The following is a 26,476-nucleotide window of genomic DNA, read 5'->3' as shown; positions in this document are numbered from 1 at the left end:
CAGTCAGTGGTTATCCAGAATGAACACCCTTGAAACTATGGAAATATGGTTGCATCAAAGATACAGTGGATAAAACGTAGGATAAATCATTTTTAAAAAAGGGTGTATGTCAATATGCGAATATGGTAAATTCATCCTTCGGGTTTAAGGTGCTTGCGTATGGATACAGAAACTCTCATTGTAGTGGTTACTATCCTGACGATATAGGGGCACGAATTAAAGCAAATAAAAAGCTATTTGCATCCAGACTCTGTATGTCTCCACCTTTTCATTACCTGACTCCTAGAAATACATTATGTTTCAGTGAGAGTAGACAACTACTACAGAGCCTGTCAACCACGACTAATACTTACTGTGGCGATCACAGCTCAAAGTAACTAGACAACTGGGAGATGTTCTTAATTGTCTCCATAGCACTCATTTACGAGTTTTTTACAATACATGTTATATTATATGAAAGGAAGATAAATGAAGTGAAATAATGGTGGGAAAATAAAAAAAAAGAAAAGAAAAGTTATAGCTCCTTGCATGGAACCTCTGTCTGTGCTGTTCAAGGCTTCTTCTCAGGAGATAATGTAGAAAATGTGTATGGTTCTTATTACAATGGGAAAGATCATGTAGAAAATGAGTAGGTTCTTATTGGGTGGGTAAGATAATGTTGAAGAGTAGTAGTTTGTTTTACAGGGGAAAGATAATGTAGAAATGTGAGTATGTTGTTATTAAGCGGGTAAACATTTTGAAAATTAGTAGTTGTTATTACATGGGGAATGATCATGTAGAAAATAAGTATGTTGTTATTAGGAGGGTAAGATAATGTTAAAATTAGTAGTTTGTTATTACAGGGGAAAGATAATGTCGAAAATTAGTAGGTGGTTTTTACAGGGGAAGGTCATGTAGAAAATGAGTAGGTTCCTATTAGGTGGGAAAGATAATGTTGAAAATGAATAGGCTGTTATTATGTGGGGGAGATAATGTAGAAAATGAGTAGGTTCCTATTAGGTGGGGGGAGATAATGTAGAACATGAGTAGGTTCCCATTAGGCGGGGAAGATAATGTAGAAAATGAGCAGGTTCCCATTAGGTGGGGAAGATAATGTAGAAAATGAGTAGGTTCCTATTAGGTGGGTAAGATAATGTAGAAAATGAGTAGGTTTGCAATAGAGGGCAGGGAAAGGGGTGTCAAAGGCATCGTAACTCGCCATACAAGAAACATCTGAAGAGAAACAGTGTTGGGCATATCATGGGGGATGGCCCTGTACTGCATGTTTATATAAAGTGTTCGCACGACACAGAGTGACATTTTCTTTTGTCCATTGAGTCTTAGGTATGTGTCTGCAGACCCCTGAACAAGACGGGATTCAATAAACATATTCAGACGAGAGCAAAAAGTAACTTGGATCATCAGTTGGAGCTGGAGCTGAATGTCTTGCTGGATACACTAAGCAATATTTCACCAGAGATTGGGCATATACAACATTCAACTTGGGTTCACAAAGCTATACTGTGTGTTTGCGTTTCGTTTATCGTTAAGTAAAGTGTGTGTTTGTGTGGTTCCAATACGCATAGGTGGTCAAAATTATTTTTGATTACTGATCAGCAAAAATCTCTACCAAACAAAAATTGTTTCTGTTGTGGATCTACTTTGGTATAGGACTACCATTTATATGATTACAGACGTTGTCAGATTCACTTCTGTGCAACATTGTGGAGACTGAGGAACAACATTGTGGAGACTGAGGAACAACATTGTGGAGAGTGAGGAACAACAGTGTGGAGAGTGAGGAACAACATTGTGGAGAGTGAGGAACAACAGTGTGGAGAGTGAGGAACAACATTGTGGAGACTGAGGAACAACAGTGTGGAGAGTGAGGAACAACATTGTGAAGAGTGAGGAACAACATTGTGGAGAGTGAGGAACAACAGTGTGGAGAGTGAGGAACAACATTGTGGAGAGTGAGGAACAACAGTGTGGAGAGTGAGGAACAACATTGTGGAGACTGAGGAACAACAGTGTGGAGAGTGAGGAACAACATTGTGGAGACTGAGGAACAACATTGTGGAGAGTGAGGAACAACAGTGTGGAGAGTGAGGAACAACATTGTGGAGAGTGAGGAACAACAGTGTGGAGACAGAGGAACAACATTGTGGAGACTGAGGAACAACATTGTGGAGACTGAGGAACAACAGTGTGGAGAGTGAGGAACAACATTGTGGAGACAGAGGAACCGTTTTGTCCCTTCCTCCACATTCCATGTTCACACAATAATCAGAAACCAGCAAGATACATTAGACAAACTCTGTCCCCTTACAGCCCCTTACTACTGATGTTAAATATACACCAAGATATTTTAGACAAACTGGTTGTTGTTACTCTGTCTCCTTACAGCCCCTTACTACTGATGTTAAATATACACCAAGATATTTTAGACAAACTGGTTGGTGTTACTCTCTTCCCTTACAGCTGATGCTCATGTAAGAAGGCAGAGGATCCTCCGTTGGCTGGGGTCTGCTGGCCTGACGAAGATGAGGAAAAGCTTGCCAGAGGGATGACCTTGATGGGGTCAGACTCCTTACTCTTGCTGCTGCAGTGTCTTTCCAGAGTGTTGTAGAACTGCGGCCGGTTCATCCCTTTAGCCAGATCGTCTTTGGGCACAGACCTGCCCAGGGTATGGCACTGACGCCCATCCGCCTTGGCTCCTCTGGCCCATGGGGAGCTCTGCTGGTGCTGGAAGCCAAAGGAGGGTAGGGTAGGCAGGGTTCCCGTGTTGGACGGAGACTGGAACTGGGTCACCAGGGAGGGGGGCATCCAGCAGCTGTCGGAGTGGCCCAGGATCAGACATTCCTGGGTGCACGTCTCCGAGGCTTCCGCCAGCGCCTTGGCCAGGTTCACCTCAACTATGGCTGCAACACAAGGACATTAAACAAAGGAGAATAAAATATGAAAAAGACAAGAAGAGAATGATAACCTGTTAGATGTTTATCTGAAAGTGACCTGTAAATGTTAACCTGTTAGATGTTTAACTGAAAGTGACCTGTAAATGTTAACCTTTTCGATGTTTAAGTGAAGGTGACCTGTAAATGTTAACCTGTTAGATGTTTATCTGAAAGTGACCTGTAAATGTTAACCTTTTCGATGTTTAAGTGAAGGTGACCTGTAAATGTTAACCTGTTAGATGTTTAACTGAAGGTGACCTGTAAATGTCAACCTGTTAGATGTTTAACTGAAGGTGACCTGTAAATGTCAACCTGTTGTAGAAATGAATGGCAGTAATACATGTTTGAATCATTGCAGAAGAATAAAAACAGCAGCATTTAATTTCCATTGGTTCCCTGTGTTTAATTTCCATTGGTGTTCCATTGGTTCCCTGTGTTTAATTTCCATTGGTGTTCCATTGGTTCCCTGTGTTTAACTACAACAGACAATGAATTCCCAGGAGATTATTTAAAGTTGAGAATAACTGTCTCTGGTGTTGGTGTCTGAGATTGACTTTACTGTATTCAATATTTAAAAGAACATCCTGTTAGCAGTTGACTTTATCCCTCAATAACACAGACCCCAAAGCAAATCAGTGGGAGAAAAATAGATGTATTCAAAGATAACAAATCATAGTTGTTATGCTGGGAAGTAGATGGTTGATGTTCATTCTTCCCTGTCCTCAGTGATTTTCCACAGAATAAAGTGGTAGGATGTAATTATTAACCCCCAACCTTAGCCTTTGGTTGACCAATTAGAATTCCTTACAATAAAACTTGGCCAATGGCCAAATAACAAATATCCTGTTTCAGGCTCAATGTATAGCCCATTCGAACCAATGAAAACTTGCCACATGTAGCTATGAGTCCAGGACTGAAACCTCATACAGAGATTCTAAACAGATATTGAACTGAAAAACAAACAGATATTGAACTGAAAAACAAACATGTCCATTGATCGTTAATTCCCTATTCCCTCCCTTGACCTCTAGTCCTCTGCATTGTGTGTTATCTTTAAATATTTCTTACAATCCCAAAGCATTTTTTTTTTAAATCACTGTCACCATGGTACACCTTGCATTCTGTGATCTATTCGACATTCAATAAATCTGGTCAGTTACAATAACTCAAAAATGTGAACATCAAAAAATCACATGAATCCACATTCAGGATTATTGTTAGGACTCTTGTTAGCATATTTGAGGTGCAAGGTACAATGAGTACAGTTATGAGCGATAGAGGATTTGGGGAGGGAGAAAGCAGGGAGGGAGAAATCAAGGCACTCCAACTATCTTATCTCATTATGCTCGAGCTGACATCACATGTGAAATGAGTCCAGGAAGAGATAGAGGCCTCAACATTGAGCCCCAGCAATAAAACTTGTCAACTCCTGTAATTAAAATGTAAAACAGTATGCCCCACAGCAAACAGGAACCCACGGTGTTTATGGTTCTGAGGTCCTTGCTATGACATCACATCAAGTCCTCCAGGTCTCGGCTTCAATCTATCTCACAGAGATAATTTTGCACATAGGCATGAGTAACACTGTTATAAATAATTGAATGGTCCTAGGTCTGTGTCTATGGCTTTGAGATCTCACATTAGAAGTTGAGCATGCTCTGTTTAATTAAATTCCCTAGTCAGCTCAAAATTTTAAACAATGATTTTTCTCAATAGTGAAGTTATTGTATTACTGCTCCAGTCCAATTACAAAACCAAACTTTTGAGGGGTGATTACTGATATCCAACCAAAACTACCAAATCCTATTTGTTTGCAAAACTTAATTGCATTCTTTAAGTGAGGAGCTATATATTAATTTATTGAATATAAACAAAAGCCAACCTGCTTTATAATGACCAAGAACTGGTGAAAAATGTGTAGATTCATTCAAATTGCCAGGAGACACATGGAGTCCCCTGGTGCATGGAGTCTGATCTGAAATATTCAATCTGGATTCAATCTGGATTCAATATTCAATCTGGATTCAATCTGGATTCAATCTGAATCGCTGAAGTGGTTGACATTTAAAGGCAATGCTCCTGTGTCAAGGGGAAGACTGAATTTACGGTAAACGCATTTCTAGCGCACGATATGTAACGCTTCATCAATCCAGATTGAATAGAGACCTAAAACCTCTCAATAATGGCCTGCTCAGCCCCCCAGCCTTTGAGTCTGAGTGAATACATCTCCTGAGCAGTAAATGTGTCACCTTTCAGAGGGTCACTAACTTCATTAAAGGGGGGGAAAAAAATGATGCATCTCACTGAACAAGCACAATCAGGCCAAGTCCTTACTATATTCCCCGAGTCAATCATTTGATAGCAGAGATTTTTTTTTCTGTTGTAGTTGTCTTTGCCAAGGAATTGTTCTTTTCTTTTCCTGAAGGGAAAAACAACATTAAAATAGGTACCTATTATTCAACACACACACATACGCACGCACGCACGCACGCACGCACGCACGCACGCACACACACACACACACACACACACACACACGCGAACACACACGAACACACACACAAACACACACACACACACGAACACACACACACACACACACACATACACACACGAACACACACACACACACACACACACACACACACACACGAACACACACACGAACACACACACACACACACACACACGAACACACACACACACACACACACGAACACACACGAACACACACACACGCGACAAGGCCTCGATACATTTGCAAGGAACACTAGTGCCTCCCCCTCAAAACATAAGTGATCGGTACAAAGAATGGGGAACTTCACATAATACGAGGGTAAGGTATTTGGTGCGGCAGTGCTTTCCCTGGGTGAAGTCACAGTGAGAGATGTCATTGCTGCTGTGACAACAGCCAGAGGAGTGCTGCTATGTCTGTTTGTGACATTTCACATTACACAGCTCAAAGGGAATGGAGTCTGTATCAGTTTCCACTCCACAGGGACCAGGCTTACGACCCAAAAGACACCCTATTCCCTTTACAGTGCACTACTTTTAATATAGTAGGTGGTGCCTCAGTAGGTGGTGCCTCAGTAGGTGGTGCCTCAGTAGGTGGTGCCTCAGTAGGTGGTGCCTCAGTAAGTGGTGCCTCAGTAGGTGGTGCCTCAGTAGGTGGTGCCTCAGTAGGTGGTGCCTCAGTAGGTGGTGCCTCAATAGGTGGTGCCTCAGTAGGTGGTGCCTCAATAGGTGGTGCCTCAATAGGTGGTGCCTCAGTAGGTGGTGCCTCAGTAGGTGGTGCCTCAGTAGGTGGTGCCTCAGTAGGTGGTGCCTCAATAGTGGGTTAGTGGGTGATCTGGTTCCTCAATAGGTGGTGCCTCAGTAGGTGGTGCCTCAGTAGGTGGTGCCTCAGTAGGTGGTGCCTCAGTAGGTGGTGCCTCAATAGGTGGTGCCTCAATAGTGGGTTAGTGGGTGATCTGGTTAGTGGGTGATCTGGTCGGTGGGTGATCTGGTCGGTGGGTGATCTGGTCGGTGGGTGATCTGGTCGGTCGGTGGGTGATCTGGTCGGTCGGTGGGTGATCTGGACGGTAGGTGATCTGGTCAGTGGGTGATCTGGTCAGTGGGTGCTCTGGTCAGTGGGTGCTCTGGTCAAGAGTGTGCAAAGCTGTCATCAAGGCAAAGAGTGGCTACTTAGAAGAATCTAAGGTCTAAAATATATATTTTGTTACTACATGATTCCATACGTGTTATTTCATAATTTTTGAAGTCTTCACTATTATTCTACAATGTAGAAAATAGTTATAATACAGAAATACCCTTGATGGAGTAGGTGTGTCCAAACTTTTGACTGGTTCTGTGTACTTCCATCATTTTCTTTCAACTGGTACCGTAGACACAACTGACATGTACGTGTTTGTGTTCATCACACCTTTGCACATTGTGTGTGACCCAAACTGTTGGGACGCTACAGACAAAATTTGGGAGATCAGCTGTACCGACTGCAAACAAGTCCCAAAACGCTTTCGGGTGTCAAAAGGAGAACACCAAACGTGTTCGTTGAGAGTCTTATCTTTCGATAGTGGGGGTCGTAATTTGCTAAACCGTTCAAACGCTACAGTCGATTTTTTTGACAAGAACAAATTGTCGGGATGTGTCACGGTCTGAAAAACACCGCTCTAGCTCTGTCACCTTTCACCACAGATATCTCTAACTTAAACTGACAGATTTTTTGAGAAACTTTTTATTATGCTAATTTTTATTTTTACGGGTCGTGGACATTGACCTTAGGGGGTTGAATCTGAATTACAAACATTTCCCAAACAAATACAAGGATGTTTACCACCATAGCTGGTTAAATCTGGAACAAGTTCACAATTAAGACCTGCACAAATACAAGGATGTTTACCACCATACCACCATAGCTAGGCTACCTGGGGTGACAGAGACCCTAGTGGTTAGAGTGTTGGACTAGTAACCAAAAGGTTGCAAGATCAAACCCCAGAGCTGACAAGGTAAAAATTAAAACAAGGCACAAGGCATTTAACCCATTGTTGTACACCCAGTATGCTATAACTCTGTACATTGGGGAGGCAGGGGTAGCCTAGTGGTTAGAGTGTTGGACTAGTAACTGAAAGGTTGCAAGTTCAAATCCCCGAGTTGACAAGGTACAAATCTGCTGTTCTGTCCCTGAACAAGGCAGTTAACCCACTGTTCCTAGACCAGTTAACCCACTGTTCCTAGGCCGTCATTGAAAATAAGAATTTGTTCTTAACTGACTTGCCTCATTAAATAAAGAACATCTGCAACAGGTTCACTATTAAGACCTGCCCACAAAATAAATAAAGAGAGATGGATAAATAATGTTGTTTGTAATTACCAAGACTTTATCATCTTCTATTGCCTCAACACTCCAACTGTACATCAGGATAGGCAAATGGATGGCCATTATTAATAATGGGACTGGTTGAGCCCATAGGCACTAGACAAAATGGACCGATGCTATTTTTTTTCCCACTACAGACCTAGTCACAAGCATCATTTTGCGTAAGAAGACCATGTTTCATTTGACACCAGAATCAGAGAAAAAATATAACCACATATTAAATACTCCCTGGATGTGTTTCATTTCCTCAGCACTCTCTCAACATTCATATTTCAGCCCCTCAAGACCCATCTCATGAGTGATTGATAGTTTCAGAGATGGGAAGCACATGATTTCATGATATGTTTATGAAATTACAAACTTAAAAGACAGACAGGCGTATCCCATGTTTCCCGTGGAATGTAAACAGGCAGGGTAATAAGTGAAATGCCACGGTAAAAACCATCACAGCATCCGTCTGTATGGAAACCATGACATATCCCATTCAGCGGTGTATATCTAGCCAAACATTTTCCAGAGACTTCAGAGTTGGTTACTATGGAGATTAAATTACCCCAGTTATTTGCAGCTAACCCAATTTTATTTCGTTTTTCTTTACTTTTATCAGAAGATAAGGAAGGGTATAATCTCGGAGAAGGCAATAAAGGGTGACAAGCGTTGTCATTGTCACCAGCGACAAGGGCATGAGCAGTGGGCGAGAGAGAGTCAATATGAAATTGTGAGGCAATGAAAAAGGATGGTGTGCATTGGAAAGATGTAGGGCTTTGCCGATGTGTCAGGGAGGTCAACGTGGCTGTGTTGAAGGTTTGGCTGATGTGTCAGGGAGGTCAACGTGGCTGTGTTGGAGGTTTGGCTGATGTGTCAGGGAGGTCAACGTGGCTGTGTAGAAGGTTTGGCTGACTTGTCTGGGAGGTCAACGTGGCTGTGTAGGAGGTTTGCCGATGTGTCAGGGAGGTCAACGTGGCTGTGTAGGAGGTTTGGCTGATGTATCAGGGAGGTCAACATGGCTGTGTAGGAGGTTTGGCTAATGTGTCAGGGAGGTCAACATGGCTGTGTAGGAAGTTTGGCTGACATGTCTGGGAGGTCAACGTGGCTGTGTAGGAGGTTTGGCTGGTGTATCAGGGAGGTCAACGTGGCTGTGTTGGAGGTTTGGCTGATGTATCAGGGAGGTCAACCTGGCTGTGTAGGAGGTTTGGTTGACTTGTCTGGGAGGTCAACGTGGCTGTGTAGGAGGTTTGGCTGGTGTATCAGGGAGGTCAACGTGGCTGTGTTGGAGGTTTGGCTGATGTATCAGGGAGGTCAACCTGGCTGTGTAGGAGGTTTGGTTGACTTGTCTGGGAGGTCAACGTGGCTGTGTAGGAGGTTTGGCCGATGTGTCAGGGAGACAACGTGGCTGTGTAGGAGGTTTGGCTGATGTGTCAGGGAGGTCAACATTGCTGTGTTGAAGGTTTGGCTGACTTGTCTGAGAGGTCAACATGGCTGTGTTGGAGGTTTGGCTGAGGTATCAGGGAGGTCAACGTGGCTATGTAGGAGATTTGGCCAATGTGTCAGGGAGGTCAACATGGCTGTGTTGGAGGTTTGGCTGATGCATCTGAGATGTCAACATGGCTGTGTTGAAGGTTTGGCAGACTTGTCTGAGAGGTCAACATGGCTGTGTTGGAGGTTTGGCTGATGTATCAGGGAGGTCAACATGGCTGTGTAGGAGGTTTGGCCGATGTATCAGGGAGGTCAACATGGCTGTGTTGAAGGTTTGGCTGACTTGTCTGAGAGGTCAACATGCCTGTGTTGGAGGTTTGGCTGACTTGTCTGAGAGGTCAACATGGCTGTGTTGGAGTTTTGGCTGATGTGTCAGGGAGGTCAACATGGCTGTGTTGGAGGTCTGGCTGAATTGTCTGAGAGGTCAACATGGCTGTGTAGGAGTTTTGGCTGACTTGTCTGGGAGGTCAACGTGGCTGTGTAGGAGGTTTGGCTGATGTATCAGGGAGGTCAACATGGCTGTGTAGGAGGTTTGGCTAATGTGTCAGGGAGGTCAACATGGCTGTGTAGGAAGTTTGGCTGACATGTCTGGGAGGTCAACGTGGCTGTGTAGGAGGTTTGGCAATGTATCAGGGAGGTCAACGTGGCTGTGTAGGAGGTTTGCCGATGTGTCAGGGAGATCAACGTGGCTGTGTTGGAGGTTTGCCGATGTGTCAGGGAGGTCAACGTGGCTGTGTAGGAGGTTTGGCTGGTGTATCAGTGAGGTCAACGTGGCTGTGTTGGAGGTTTGGCTGATGTATCAGGGAGGTCAACGTGGCTGTGTAGGAGGTTTGGTTGACTTGTCTGGGAGGTCAACGTGGCTGTGTAGGAGGTTTGGCTGATGTGTCAGGGAGGTCAACGTGGCTGTGTAGGAGGTTTGGCTGATGTATCTGAGAGGTCAACATGGCTGTGTTGGAGGTTTGGTTGATGTATCAGGGAGGTCAACGTGGCTGTGTAGGAGGTTTGGCTGATGTGTCAGGGAGGTCAACGTGGCTGTGTAGGAGGTTTGGTCGATGTGTCAGGGAGGTCAACATGGCTGTGTAGGAGGTTTGGCCGATGTGTCAGGGAGACAACGTGGCTGTGTAGGAGGTTTGGCTGATGTGTCAGGGAGGTCAACATTGCTGTGTTGGAGGTTTGGCTGACTTGTCTGAGAGGTCAACATGGCTGTGTTGGAGGTTTGGCTGAGGTATCAGGGAGGTCAACGTGGCTGTGTAGATTTGGCCGATGTGTCAGGGAGGTCAACATTGCTGTGTTGGAGGTTTGGCTGACTTGTCTGAGAGGTCAACATGGCTGTGTTGGAGGTTTGGCTGATGTATCAGGGAGGTCAACCTGGCTGTGTAGGAGGTTTGGCTGATGTATCAGGGAGGTCAACATGGCTGTGTAGGAGGTTTGGCTGATGTATCAGGGAGGTCAACATGGCTGTGTTGAAGGTTTGGCTGACTTGTCTGAGAGGTCAACATGCCTGTGTTGGAGGTTTGGCTGACTTGTCTGAGAGGTCAACATGGCTGTGTTGGAGTTTTGGCTGATGTGTCAGGGAGGTCAACATGGCTGTGTTGGAGGTCTGGCTGACTTGTCTGAGAGGTCAACATGGCTGTGTAGGAGTTTTGGCTGATGTATCAGGGAGATCAAGGTGGCTGTGTAGGACAGATTGGACATGATGATTGTCAGAGCCTCTGACATAACCATTATTGTATATGTGACGGTACAGTACAGTAATGTAATAGTACATGAAGTGGAGAAATTAGGATAACATTGTGAAATGTCTAAAATAATGTTATGAATGGTGTTTATCACAGTTACTTTGTTATGGATTTCACCGGCCCAGCTCTCATAGAGAAGACTGCATTGGTGAGGATGGCATTGTCCTTTTCCTCTGTCTTTCTACTTTTCAACAGCAGGTAACGAATGGGCTCCTTAAAACAGACAATGCATCTGAGATAAGGAGGAAAAAGGTCATTCATATATACTCCAGGCTAATTTCATTTGATGCATTCACCAAGGTTCATCGTCACACAATGGCCAGTCCCTGAGCTGAGTATGTATTTATCAGCACTTCAGGGACCCATACTGTTCCACTCCTGCAATCCATCTACCCCTAGTCCGCTCCATCTCTCCCCCTCTCCTGTTCTCTCGTATTTGACCCATTGTAACTGAGAGTAATTGCAGGTAGAAAACAACATCTAATGATTGCTTTATCTGGGAGTTGAGAACAGAAAAGTCACAGAGAGGTACTTTCAACAAAGGACAATGTCGTTTTTTTTTTTTTTGACACACAATTTCAGACAACAAAGAATATTATTGACTGGGTTGAGATTAGAACACCCAAACAAATAACAAAGGAACAAAGATAGGACAAAGTGCACAGAGAAAGAAAGGATTACCCAGAACACCCTGTGTCAAACACTTGTTTCGCTCTTTTTGTTAGTGTTGATTAAATACATGTTGCTGGATTGAAGAGACAGCTTTTTGTTTCTCTCGACATAAACACCCCCTTGGACAATATATAGACTTAATTGAATATAAATGCAGTAGTCAATCATCCAGCCATGCTGTTCAACTACCCTCTCCTTTTACTTTCTGTCTGACCGCATAGAAATGTACAACAAGTTATACCTACTGCTCTGCTCTGTAGCTAGGATTTCTATCAACAAAAAAATGATCAGCAATTAGTCAGTCATGGGCTAATCTTTTTTTTTTTAAATGTACCTAACACAATTTACTTTCCAAGTCCCGACAGCATACATTCATGGAAGACGCATACAATTCCGCAGCTATTCTTTCTTTCTGAAAGTCTGACAGCATAATAAAAGACATACTACTCTATAACTCTGATTTCAATCAATACAAACAGAAACAACAATAATGGGCCAAGCTGTTTTTATTCTCTCCGTGGTGACCCTTGACTTTTCGTTTTTTTCCTCTGTGTTGTCGTGGTGACGGTACTGATTGATCTCCTTCGTTACGTGAGATGACCTTGAGGACTGACGGATGAACGGCGATCATGGGGGCTGTCAGCATCAACACAATCAGTGCTGACCAAACACACATACAGCCCGTCCCAAAAACGCCACCCTATTCCCTATATAGGGCACTATTTTTTTCAACCAGGGCCCCATAAGGTATCTCATAGGGATACGGTCAAAAGTAGTGAGCTACGTAAGGCATAGGGTTATAGTGAGCTACTTTAGGGTGGCGTTTAGGATGCAGGCACAGCATGGGACTAGCAGAACAATCAGCCCTAATCACCATAATGGCAGAGGTTGCTAGACTGAAGGAGGAGCGGCATTCCATCTCAGCCACACATTTTTGATCTTGGCAAAGAACAGTGATTATATATATTGTGTAGGTGTGTGGCTACAGAGAAGTTACTCATGTATGCCTATTTATCAGGAGGAAACTAAACCGGTTCTTCCCTTAAAAAATTCATTGCAGCTAAAGTAAATGTCCGAAATGTTTGTGACTGAAGATTTATGTAAAATGGAGACTGTAGTAAACTTTTATAGAAAGTAGATGAAATAGTTTGATAGAGTGAGATTTAACCTATAGATATTGTCTGAGGAGAGAAATACATAGAAAACGCACTAGCTTACACTGACATACTTTGGGCCTATAGAAGGATAAATGGCCTAATGTGTCCACCTGGATGAGCAGTAGTTGTTGAACCATAGTACCTATAGTATACTATAGTAAGGTTATTGTACAGTCAGTCTGTGATTCAAATAGAAAGAGGCCTTCACAAAGGACAGCGAAACTAGCTACAAGCCGCGAGTTAGACTGGTTACATTCTATACATGTCACAAGCATTTATCACACTGACCCATTGTGCTCCCAATTATTATGGAAAACAAGAATGAATAAAATAAACATTGAAGTGCTTCTCTGCTCTCTGAATAATCTGTACCTTCAATGCATTTCCATGGAGGAGAGAAGGAGGGCAAATAAACTATGTGCCACTGAATATGTTATATATTTTGCAGTCATTAATGATGTGTTACTTTTTTTCCCTTCGCCATACATTATTGTTATTGGCTCAGTGGTCAGGCAGATAGTAAGTGGATACAATGGCGTCAACGGAGTCCATCTTTCAACTGTTAACTGGCAGGCAGGAAGCAAGATGCCAAACGCTGGTGTCATCATCTCTGTACATGAGTGATCTAAGACTCTGTATAATCTTTAACAACGCATCGCCACCGAGGGGATGGTAAAAGATAAGCAACCGTCTACTGCTGGCTTTTTCATTTGTGTTACTGAAGTAAATCCATCTAAAGTAACGAGGCTTTCAATTTACCCTGACTTACATTCTCGAACCAGGAACAATGACCTCCAGTAAAATGTAAATTACTTTTGCGGGCCAAAAATATTGGCAAGCATTTCAGGTGCTGCTTAAATGTGTAATCCATAAGGTGTGGCCACACACACAGTACACACACACACACACTACACACACACACACACACGCACACACGCACACACGCACACACGCACGCACACACGCACGCACGCACGCACGCGCGCGCATGCACGCACGCGCACACACACACACTCACACACACCTCAAACGCATAGCTGAGTAGAACAATCCCATACTGGTTCTGGATAGCACCATGCTTTTCTAGGAGTGTAGCTATGTTGTGTGAGAACATGATTCATACGAGGGGCAGACAACTGTACTTCAGGCCCCCACACATATATTCTCATTTAAAGGTTTGACTTTTTTTGAAGCGGTACATTGTCTCCTCATGGGGCAAGTATTAATTTTTCACCAAAACCTCTCTTGAATAATGAATTCTGTCCTATTTCTACTCAGTGATAGGTCCACTGGCTGTCTGTCCAGGGGTTGTCCCGGAAAGGGCAGAGCTTTCAGAGAAAGAGTTCACTGCTAACCATGGATCATTTATATATATATATATATATATATATATATATATATATATATATATCAGTGTGTTGGAACAGGAAACTATAGCAGTGTATCACCGAATAACATGAAAGCACACTGACACGTTTTGATTCAATAAACCAGAGGTATGTGACTAGTTTTTGACGTTGACTTCACTGCCGTTTCTCCAGCCATGCATAGTACCGTTTGGGTATACACGTTAACGGCAACAACAAAAAATGCCTTTTTCAGGTGACAGTAACTCCCTTTCAAAAAAAATCACAGAGGTAGTTATATTTTTGAGGTTTATGTTAATGTTTCTGTTTCTGACGGTAAGAGGACTGTCGTTGGAGGATCCACAACAACACAGAAAGAAAATATACTAGAAATATGAGGTGATTTCTCCAGAGTAAGAAGTCAGGAGGATCCACAACAACACAGAAAGAAAATACACTAGAAATATGAGGTGATTTCTCCAGAGTAAGAAGTCAGGAGGATCCACAACAACACAGAAAGAAAATATACTAGAAATATGAGGTGATTTCTCCAGAGTAAGAAGTCAGGAGGATCCACAACAACACAGAAAGAAAATATACTAGAAATATGAGGTGATTTCTCCAGAGTAAGAAGTCAGGAGGATCCACAACAACACAGAAAGAAAATATACTAGAAATATGAGGTGATTTCTCCAGAGTAAGAAGTCAGGAGGATCCACAACAACACAGAAAGAAAATATACTAGAAATATGAGGTGATTTCTCCAGAGTAAGAAGTCAGGAGGATCCACAACAACACAGAAAGAAAATATACTAGAAATATGAGGTGATTTCTCCAGAGTAAGAAGTCAGGAGGATCCACAACAACACAGAAAGAAAATATACTAGAAATATGAGGTGATTTCTCCAGAGTAAGAAGTCAGGAGGATCCACAACAACACAGAAAGAAAATATACTAGAAATATGAGGTGATTTCTCCAGAGTAAGAAGTCAGGAGGATCCTACAGCTCTCCCTGGGATTCTGCTGGAGTTCATTTCAACTCACACAGTAACGAAAGACTCCCGATTCAGACTCCATTGAAACAAACGCAGCTACGGTAATATCCACTATTATGACATTATTTCAGTGTTGAAATGTATATTTCCTTTTGTATGCAACTCTGAAAACTAAAATACGGTGAAATTGAGTGGATTCATACTATGCTATTCATACTATTCATACATACATATAATTCCATCCATGCTGATGAAGATAATGCACAAGAGGACAGAACATTATAACATTCTATAGGGGAGGGGCCAATAAAAATAGCTATGCCACTCTACTGATCTGTCTTCCTCCCCTCCCCTAACCTCAACACTTCTACTGATCTGTCTTCCTCCCATAACCTCAACACTTCTATCAATCTGTCTTCCTCCCCTAACCTCAACACTTCTACTGATCTGTCTTCCTCCCCTAACCTCAACAATTCTACTGATCTGTCTTCCTCCCCTAACCTCAACACTTCTACTGATCTGTCTTCCTCCCCTAACCTCAACACTTCTACTGATCTGTCTTCCTACCCTAACCTCAACACTTCTACTGATCTGTCTTCCTCCCCTAACCTCAACACTTCTACTGATCTGTCTTCCTCCCCTAACCTCAACACTTCTACTGATCTGTCTTCCTCCCCTAACCTCAACACTTCTACTGATCTGTCTTCCTCCCCTAACCTCAACACTTCTACTGATCTGTCTTCCTCCCCTAACCTCAACACTTCTACTGATCTGTCTTCCTCCCCTAACCTCCACACTTCTACTGATCTGTCTTCCTCCCCTTCCCTAACCTCAACACTTCTACTGATCTGTCTTCCTCCCCTAACCTCAACACTTCTACTGATCTGTCTTCCTCCCCTAACCTCAACACTTCTACTGATCTGTCTTCCCCCCCCTAACCTCAAAACTTCTACTGATCTGTCTTCCTCCCATAACCTCAACACTTCTACTGATCTGTCTTCCTCCCCTAACCTCAACACTTCTACTGATCTGTCTTCCTCCCCTAACCTCAACACTTCTACTGATCTGTCTTCCTCCCCTAACCTCAACACTTCTACTGATCTGTCTTCCTCCCCTAACCTCAACATTTCTACTGATCTGTCTTCCTCCCCTAACCTCAACACTTCTACTGATCTGTCTTCCTCCACTAACCTCAACACTTCTACTTATCTGTCTTCCTACCCTAACCTCAACACTTCTACTGATCTGTCTTCCTCCAATAACCTACACACTTCTACTGATCTGTCTTCCTCCACTAACCTCAACACTTCTACTTATCTGTCTTCCTACCCTAACCTCAACACTTTTACTGATCTGTCTTCCTCCCCTAACCTCAACACTTCTATCAATCTGTCTTCCTCCCATAACCTCAACACTTCTACTGATGTGTCTATATCCCATAACCTCAACACTTCTACTGATCCGTCTTCCTCCCATAGATCAGAAGAAGTGTTGAGGTTTTGGGAGGAAGACAGATCAGTAGAAGTGTTGAGGTTGTCTTCCTCCCCTAACCTCAACACTTCTACTGATCTGTCTTCCTCCCCTAACCTTAACACTTCTATCAATCTGTCTTCCTCCCATAACCTCAACACTTCTACTGATCTGTCTTCCTCCCATAACCTCAACACTTCTACTGATCTGTCTTCCTCCCCTAACCTCAAAACTTCTACTGATCTGTCTTCCTCTCCTAACCTCAACACTTCTATTGATCTGTCTTCCTCCCCTGACCTCAACAGTTCTACTGATCTGTCTTCCTCCCATAACCTCAACACTTCTACTGATCTGTCTTCCTCCCCTAACCTCAACACTTCTATTAATCTGTCTTCCTCCCCTAACCTCAACACTTCTACTGATCTGTCTTCCTCCCCTCCCCTAACCTCAACACTTCTACTGATCTGTCTTCCTCCCCTAACCTCAACACTTCTACTGATCTGTCTTCCTCCCCTAACCTCAACACTTCTACTGATCTGTCTTCCTCCCCTAACCTCAACATTTCTACTGATCTGTCTTCCTCCACTAACCTCAACACTTCTACTGATCTGTCTTCCTACCCTAACCTCAACACTTCTACTGATCTGTCTTCCTCCCCTAACCTCAACACTTCTATTAATCTGTCTTCCTCCCATAACCTCAACACTTCTACTGATCTGTCTTCCTCCCATAACCTCAACACTTCTACTGATCTGTCTTCCTCCCCTCCCCTAACCTCAACACTTCTACTGATCTGTCTTCCTCCCCTAACCTCAACACTTCTACTGATCTGTCTTCCTCCCCTAACCTCAACACTTCTACTGATATGTCTTCCTCCCATAACCTCAACACTTCTACTGATCTGTCTTCCTCCCCTCCCCTAACCTCAACACTTCTACTGATCTGTCTTCCTCCCATAACCTCAACACTTCTACTGATCTGTCTTCCTCCCCTAACCTCAACACTTCTACTGATCTGTCTTCCTCCACTAACCTCAGCACTTCTACTGATCTGTCTTCCTCCCCTAACCTCAACACTTCTACTGATCTGTCTTCCTCCCATAACCTCAACACTTCTACTGATCTGTCTTCCTCCCCTCCCCTAACCTCAACACTTCTACTGATCTGTCTTCCTCCACTAACCTCAACACTTCTACTGATCTGTCTTCCTCCCCTAACCTCAACACTTCTACTGATCTGTCTTCCTCCCCTAACCTCAACACTTCTACTGATCTGTCTTCCTCCCATAACCTCAACACTTCTACTGATCTGTCTTCCTCCCCTCCCCTAACCTCAACACTTCTACTGATCTGTCTTCCTCCCATAACCTCAACACTTCTATCAATCTGTCTTCCTCCCATAACCTCAACACTTCTACTGATCTGTCTTCCTCCCATAACCTCAACACTTCTACTGATCTGTCTTCCTCCCCTAACCTCAACACTTCCATTGATCTGTCTTCCTCCCCTGACCTCCACACTTCTATTGATCTGTCTTCCTCCCCTGACCTCAACACTTCTACTGATCTGTCTTCCTCCCCTAACCTCAACACTTCTACTGATCTGTCTTCCTCCACTAACCTCAACACTTCTACTGATCTGTCTTCCTCCCCTAACCTCAACACTTCTACTGATCTGTCTTCCTCCAATAACCTCAACACTTCTACTGATCTGTCTTCCTCCCCTAACCTCAACACTTCTACTGATCTGTCTTCCTCCCCAACCTCAACACGTCTTTCAACTACAGTTACATTTGAGCCATTTAGCAGACTGTCATTTAGCAGACTGTCATTTAGCAGACTGTCATTTAGCAGACTGTCATTTATCAATGTGAGCTCAGAGAATCCATGGCTCATCCTATGCTGCATGACGTCATCAGACTCTGTGTTCTGGCCTGCAGTCTATTCAAGGCCGGCACTGTGTTACTCACTCTATAAAGACACCAACAGCATCTCTATGTTAATATTCTATTCACTGAGAGAAGACAGACACCACTTCATAAAGATACCAATAGCATCTCTATGATAATGTCCTATTCACTGAGAGAAGACAGACACCACTTCATAAAGATACCAATAGCATCTCTATGATAATGTCCTATTCACTGACAGAAGACAGACACCACTTCATAAAGACACCAACAGCATCTCTATGTTAATATTCTATTCACTGAGAGAAGACAGACACCACTTCATAAAGATACCAATAGCATCTCTATGACAATGTTCTATTTTTTTTATTTCACTTATATATAACCAGATAGGCCAGTTGAGAACAAGTTCGATGAGGGAAGACAGCAACTTCCTTCTGATACATGTAGTTGCCCTATTGTTGTATTGTTATTATTATTAATGTTATTATTATTATTATTATTGTTATTATTATTGTTATTATTATTATTATTATTATTGTTATTATTATTATTATTATTGTTATTATTATTAGTGTTATTATTATTATTATTATTGTTATTATTGTTATTATTATTATTATTGTTACTATTATTATTATTGGTGTTATTATTGGTGTTGTTATTATTATTATTATTATTATTAGTGTTACTATTATTAGTGTTGCTATTATTATTATTGGTGTTATTATTGTTGTTGTTATTATTATTAATATTGTTATTGGTTATTATTATTGTTGTTATTTGTTATTATTATTATTGGTGTTATTATTATGTTTTGTTGTTATTATTATTATTGGTGTTATAATTATTGTTGTTATTGTTGCTGTTATTATTATTATTAGTGTTATTATTATTGTTGTTATTGTTGCTGTTATTATTATTATTAGTGTTATTATTATTGTTGTTATTGTTGCTGTTATTATTATTATTAGTGTTATTATTATTGTTGTTATTGTTGCTGTTATTATTATTATTAGTGTTATTATTATTGTTGTTATTGTTGCTGTTATTATTAGTGTTATTATTATTGTTGTTATTGTTGCTGTTATTATTATTATTACTGCTGTTCTTATTGGTATTACTCATATTGTTATTATTAGTAGCAGTAGTAGAAGTATCGTTATTATTTGTAATACTGCTAATTAGCTGAACCTTATCAGGTAGGACAATTTACCTTTCAATGAAAACTCATCTCCTTCAATGACCTTGGGCATAACACGTGAATACTTCTAATAGAGCCATTTCCATCACATCCAGTTACAGGTGACATTTGGGAATGAACTGAAACTTAATTTGAACTCAACTCTGCATTGAATAGGAATGAATTGAAACTCAATTTGAACTCAACTCTGTATTGCATAGGGATGAACTGAAACTTAATTTGAACTCAACTCTGCATTGAATCTACTGTATATGTCAGTTCAGTTCACCCATTCTCTTTAATCCCTTCATCAAGCCTAGACTGAAAGACACCGAATCACAGCTTTCCCCTAGCTATCTACAAGGCCTGAATGACAAATGTATCACCAGCATGTTGTTAGTCAGTCTGATCAGTGTTGGTCGTGAATTAATACTACACGGTGGCATGAATGCCACAAATACAGTAAACATGTTTGTTCTTTTGAAGTGTAAGGGGATTATATGGGGGCCCTGAGGGGCCACGTTAAATCCCCTTTGCAACTTGGGTTCACCATAGGCTTGATGTGAGAAACATACCTTTACTTACACTCAGAGGATATACAGTACTCATCTAATGTTCAGAGATAATAAATAGATGAAACCGCATAAGTTATTTTTTTCGGCCTCCCAAATGGCACACTATTCCCTACATAGTACACCACTGTGGGTCCTGGTCACATAGTACAACACTGTGGTCACATAGTACACCGCTGTGGGCCCTGGTCACATAGTACACCGCTGTGGGCCCTGGTCACATAGTACACCGCTGTGGGCCCAGGTCACATAGTACACCACTGTGGGCCCTGGTCACATAATACACCACTGTGGGCCCTGGTCACATAGTACACCACTGTGATCACATAGTATACCACTGTGGGCCCTGGTCACATAGTACACCACTGTGGGCCCTGGTCACATAGTACACCACTGTGGGCCCTGGTCACATAGTACACCACTGTGGGCCCTGGTCACATAGTACACCACTGTGGGCCCTGGTCACATAGTACACAACTGTGGGCCCTGATCACATAGTACACCACTGTGGGCCCTGGTCACATAGTACACCACTGTGGGCCCTGGTCACATAGTACACCACTGTGGGCCCTGGTCACATAGTACACCACTGTGGGCCCTGGTCAAATAATACACCACTGTGGGCCCTGGTCACAAAGTACACCGCTGTGGTCACATAGTACACCGCTGTGGGCCCTGGTCACACAGTACACCGCTGTGGTCACATAGTACACCGCTGTGGGCCCTGGTCACAAAGTGCACAGATTTGGTCACATAGTACACGACTGTGGGCCCTGGTTAAACAGTACACCGATTTGGTCACATAGTACACCACTGTGGGCCCTGGTCACATAGTACACCACTGTGGGCCCTGGTCACATAGTACACCACTGTGGGCCCTGGTCAAATAATACACCACTGTGGGCCCTGGTCACAAAGTACACCGCTGTGGGCCCTGGTCACAAAGTACACCGCTGTGGTCACATAGTACACCGCTGTGATCCTATAGTACATCGTTGTGTGCCCTGGTCACACAGTGCACAGATTTGGTCACATAGTACACGACTGTGGGCCCTGGTTAAACAGTACACCGATTTGGTCACATAGTACACCACTGTGGGCCCTGGTCACAGAGTACACCGCTGTGGGCCCTGGTCACATAGTACACAACTGTGGGGCCTGGTCACATAGTACACCACTGTGGGCCCTGGTCACACAGTACACCGCTGTGGTCACATAGTACACCGCTGTGGGCCCTGGTCACACAGTGCACAGATTTGGTCACATAGTACACGACTGTGGGCCCTGGTTAAACAGTACACCGATTTGGTCACATAGTACACCACTGTGGGCCCTGGTCACAGAGTACACCGCTGTGGGCCCTGGTCACATAATACACCGCTGTGGGCCCTGGTCACAAAGTACACCACTGTGGTCACATAGTACACAACTGTGGGCCCTGGTCACATAGTACACCACTGTGGGCCCTGGTCACATAGTACACCGCTGTGGGCCCTGGTCACACAGTACACCGATTTGGTCACATAGTACACGACAGTGGGCCCTGGTCACACAGTACACCGATTTGGTCACATAGTACACCACTGTGGGCCCTGGTCACAGAGTACACCGCTGTGGGCCCTGGTCACATAATACACTGCTGTGGGCCTTGGTCACATAGTACACGACAGTGGGCCCTGGTCACACAGTACACCGATTTGGTCACATAGTACACCACTGTGGGCCCTGGTCACAGAGTACACCGCTGTCGGCCCTGGTCACATAGTACATCGCTGTGGTCACATAGTACACCACTGTGGGCCCTGGTCACAGAGTACACCGCTGTGGTCATATAGTACACCGCTGTGGGCCCTGGTCACATAATACACCGCTGTGGGCCCTGGTCACATAGTACACCACTGTGGGCCCTGGTCACATAGTACACCGCTGTGGTCACATAGTACACCGCTGTGATCACATAGTACATCGCTGTGATCACATATTACACCGCTGTGATCACATAGTACACCACTGTATCACATAATACACCACTGTGGGCCCTGGTAACATAGTATACCACTATGGGCCCTGGTCAGATAGTACACCACTGTGGGCCCTGGTCACATAGTATACCATTATGGGCCCTGGTCACATAGTACACCGCTGTGGGCCCTGGTTACATAGTACACTGTTGTGGGCCCTGGTCACATAGTACACCGCTGTGGGCCCTGGTCACATAGTACACCACTGTGGGCCCTGGTCACATAGTACACCACTGTGGGCCCTGGTCACATAGTACACCACTATGGGCCCTGGTCACATAGTACACCACTGTGGGCCCTGGTCACATAGTACACAACTGTGGGCCCTGGTCACATAATACAACAGTATAGGCCCTGGTCACATTATACACCACTATGGGCCCTGGTCACATAGTACACCACTGTGGGCCCTGGTCACATAGTACACAACTGTGGGCCCTGGTCACATAATACACCACTATAGGCCCTGGTCACATAATACACCACTATGGGCCCTGGTCACATAGTACACCACTATGGGCCCTGGTCAGATAGTACACCACTATGGGCCCTGGTCAGATAGTACACCACTATAGGCCCTGGTCACATAATACACCACTATGGGCCCTGGTCAATAGGTAGTGTACTCATAAGGAATAGGTTTCCATTTGGGACACACACCCAGCCCACATAGGCTGCAATGGAAAAACAATGAAAGTCATATTGGCCCTGCCATGCAGCCAAAGCAGCCCCAGAGAGCCGAGCCGACGAGGTGCCAATCAGCTGGCTGTTATTCCACATGCTGCTGTGTTCCATTTGAGAATCATAGGAGATGCAGCAGTGAATCATCAGCCAATGGCTCCCTGTTGGTAAATGTTGATTTAGGACATTTCTCATCCCCCCCCCCCCCCCCCCCCGCCAACCATCAACGAACAGCAATGGTGTTTTGTAAGTCCTAAATGTGAGATGGGAATCAAGGAATAGGTACCATTTAATTAATAAAAAAATAAAATTAATTCAAATTCAGATGAGTGAATATCTTGGACTGAAACATTTTTGTGTTCCTTGATGTTTTGCTCTTTAGGACCTAGGCAACAGCATGGTTTATTTTTAACGTCAAGATTTGAATTCAACTGACGTCCTCTAGGTGTCTATCTGTCCCTGTCAAAACATTATGAACCCCCTTTTTTAATCATAATCCCATAACGTAGTGGAAGTCAGATGGGTCATTGAAATCATGTTCTCATCCACAATGTGGTCATTCAGCTATAATTCAATACATATGTGGAACCAGAGCAAATGCATTCGACTTCCACTCATTTCCACTAGATTCTGTCCATGATCCTCCCCCCCCCCCCCCTGAATCGTCTCTGCTTTAAAGCAGATGTCCTGCTCATCACCATAATAACACAACAGATAACTTGCTGAAAGTCGAACATGATAATTTCAGCAGAAATGGTGTTAATGTGAAATCATGTGAGACAGGTGTACTAGGCCCTTCTATCCCAGAAATGTCAAGCCGGAGAGTTCCGGAATGTGGTACCAAAACAAAGGCAGAATATTGGACTAGTTACAGCCACTGCATGGGTGTGACATTGCTTTAGAAATAAATATGAGCTAATTTTTGTTTATTTAACTAGGCAAAACAGTTAACAAACAAATTCCTATTTACAGTGACAGCCTACCCCAGCCACACCCTAACCCGGATGACGCTGGGCCAATTGTGCGCTTCCCTATGGAAAACCCAATCCCAGCTGGTTGTGATACAGCCTGGAATGGAACCAAGGTCTGTAGTGAAGACTCTAACACTGTGATGCAGTGCCTTAGACCGCTGCACCACTCGGGAGCAGCTCATATTGCTTAGTATTGCCTGAAATTGTCTGGGTTCCAGTTCTCAGGGAGCTGAAAGGGGAATGTCAATGATTTTAATTACCTCTGTGAGAACGGATGCCGTTGAACAGCACTTTGTGCTCTGAACACTATATTCAAGGATAGAAAGAAAACGGACAACAGGAAACGCTCTGTACCAAAGTTAGGTAGTTTAAGGGAGGGAACTTAATGTTCAACATCATTTCATAGAACGTCCTTCAACTAAAGATTCCTTGGTATTGTTCCGCTGTTCCAAGAACCTCCTCCTCCTCATACGTCTTCTACGTGATGTATTTACCTCTCTGATCTCTGAAGTGAATCAACACTGTGTATTCAGACTCAGAGAAGGCTGGCTATTGGGCATCCATCTCCTTGGCAAGCTGCAAACTCCTTTACTAATTTGCTTGTGGTGAAAAGGGTGTTTTTTATTTATTTTTATTAATTGATCTATTACTCAAATATATTCAGACATCAAACCCATACGTTAAGAGAATGATTGGGAATTAGACATCAGAACAACATCATGCACTAACACCAGTTTATTGTTTTAAAGAAGAGGGAAAGTCTTGTGACAAGTACTCTTCAAAGTTTTTTTTTAAATCGGTGGCTGAATATAATATTGAGGATGTGCTGCTCAAGAGCTGGGGAGAATGTATGCTTAGGGGTTGTCTGCCTGCATGGGTTTCATTTATTCCACAGCTGCTGGGCTGCAACAGCTTTCATACAGGAACAAGGTGGAACAATTACCATTTAAAGTGGCTCCTCTCCCTAACCAACGGCCTCTTCTTCTTCCATTTTATAAGAACATTTTCATTCATTGTCATTATAAAGAATATTGTTTGAGAGCAAAGCGTTTTCTAAGAGGAGTTGTTTGAGGTATTATTGAAGAGCTTGAGTAGAATAGACAGTGTGTTGAGTGTCTAGAAGTCAACTGGTTTGGACTGTGAGGTGAAGTACTGGACAAATCATTAAGGAAAACAACTTCTAAAGAGATAGACCTGTCATTCATATTGAATAGTTAATTGATATTGAGAGGCACATCATAAAAATAATACATTCTCCTCTCCTCATTTAGTACTTGTTACACAATACCAACAACAAATGGTGGTAAACTCAGGAAGACACACAACAACAAAAAACAAAAAAAAAGCATATTTATTTTCCGAACCTGGCTGCTTGCCTTTGTAAACCGAAAATACCTATGAAGGGTGATGTTTTTTCTTTGAAGGAGAAATCCATTGTGTCAACAGACACAACTTCCTTTTTGAGGTGTGCAGTGATGTCTGCACTGCTCTGATAAGTGTTTATTCCAAGTCAACAGTCATTTGCAAACGTAGACGGCTGTATACACATTCACTCTATGTTGTTAATTAATTCAGTAGTTTTTGCTGTCCACAGCCTTTGAAGTCTTCTCAGGTTTTTAATGGAATAAAATACCAATAACAAGGAGGCTGTCTGTTGTCCTTTTCTATGAACAGAAGAGGTAATCATGGACAGTGCATCAGTTATTTGCAAATAGAGTAAATCAATTAAGTCCACCAGAATAACAACACTGAATAACACCCAGGCTATGAAACAAAGACAAGTTTTCTCATTAATAACGTGAATGAAGAATCTAAACAAAAATAAAGAGTATATATTCATTAGATGGCATGGTGAAGGGCTTGTGTTTGTGTCAGATTTCAACAAGTCCAATCTACTGTATTTTGGAAGTGACTGACATGACTACTTCATTTATTGTAGCTGATTGGTAATGGACGTGTATAACCGCTGTTACTTCCGCTTTTTCTAGTTGCAGCTCTTTCAGTAGGATGTTAAAAACCTCTCTAGGGTATGTGGGACGTCCCACCTGGCCGACATCCAGTGAAATTGCAGAGCGCCAAATTCAAATACAGAAATACTGATTATAAAAATCCAGAAAACATACAAGTATTTTACATAGCTTTAAAGATTACCTTATTGTGAATCCAACCACGGTGTCAGATTTCAAAAAGGCTTTTCGGCGAAAGCAAACCATGCGATTATTTGAGAACATCGCCCAACGGACAAATCATTACAAACAGTAACCAGCCAAGTAGAAGAGTTACACAAGTCAGAAATAGAGAGAAAATTAATCACTTACCTTTGATGATCTTCATATGGTTGCACTCAGAATACATTAATTTACTCAATAAATTATTGTTTTGTTTAAAGTCTCTCTTTATATCCAAAAACCTCAGTTTTGTTCACGCATTTTCTTCAGTAAGCCACAGCCTGAAACACAGTCACAACAGGCAGACAA

General features: G+C 43.0%; 1 protein-coding gene across 1 annotated transcript in view; it reads right to left on the bottom strand.

Moving 5' to 3' along the window:
* Window positions 1–644: 644 nt before the first annotated feature.
* Window positions 645–26,476, bottom strand: part of LOC110489225 (protocadherin-11 X-linked) — a 305,718-nt gene continuing 279,886 nt past the window's right edge. Inside the window, exon 7 of the mRNA XM_090198896.1 lies at window positions 645–2,900. Within this exon, the coding sequence (XP_090055022.1) occupies window positions 2,455–2,900 (446 nt within the window). The 3' untranslated portion in view covers window positions 645–2,454. The remainder of the gene's footprint in view (window positions 2,901–26,476) is intronic.

Source organism: Oncorhynchus mykiss, chromosome 14, assembly GCF_057628025.1.
Source record: "Oncorhynchus mykiss isolate SJ-2025 chromosome 14, ASM5762802v1, whole genome shotgun sequence".
Lineage (NCBI taxonomy): Eukaryota > Metazoa > Chordata > Actinopteri > Salmoniformes > Salmonidae > Oncorhynchus > Oncorhynchus mykiss.
The sequence above is the reverse complement of the archived record's forward strand: the minus strand, read 5'-3'. Positions and strand labels throughout refer to the sequence as shown.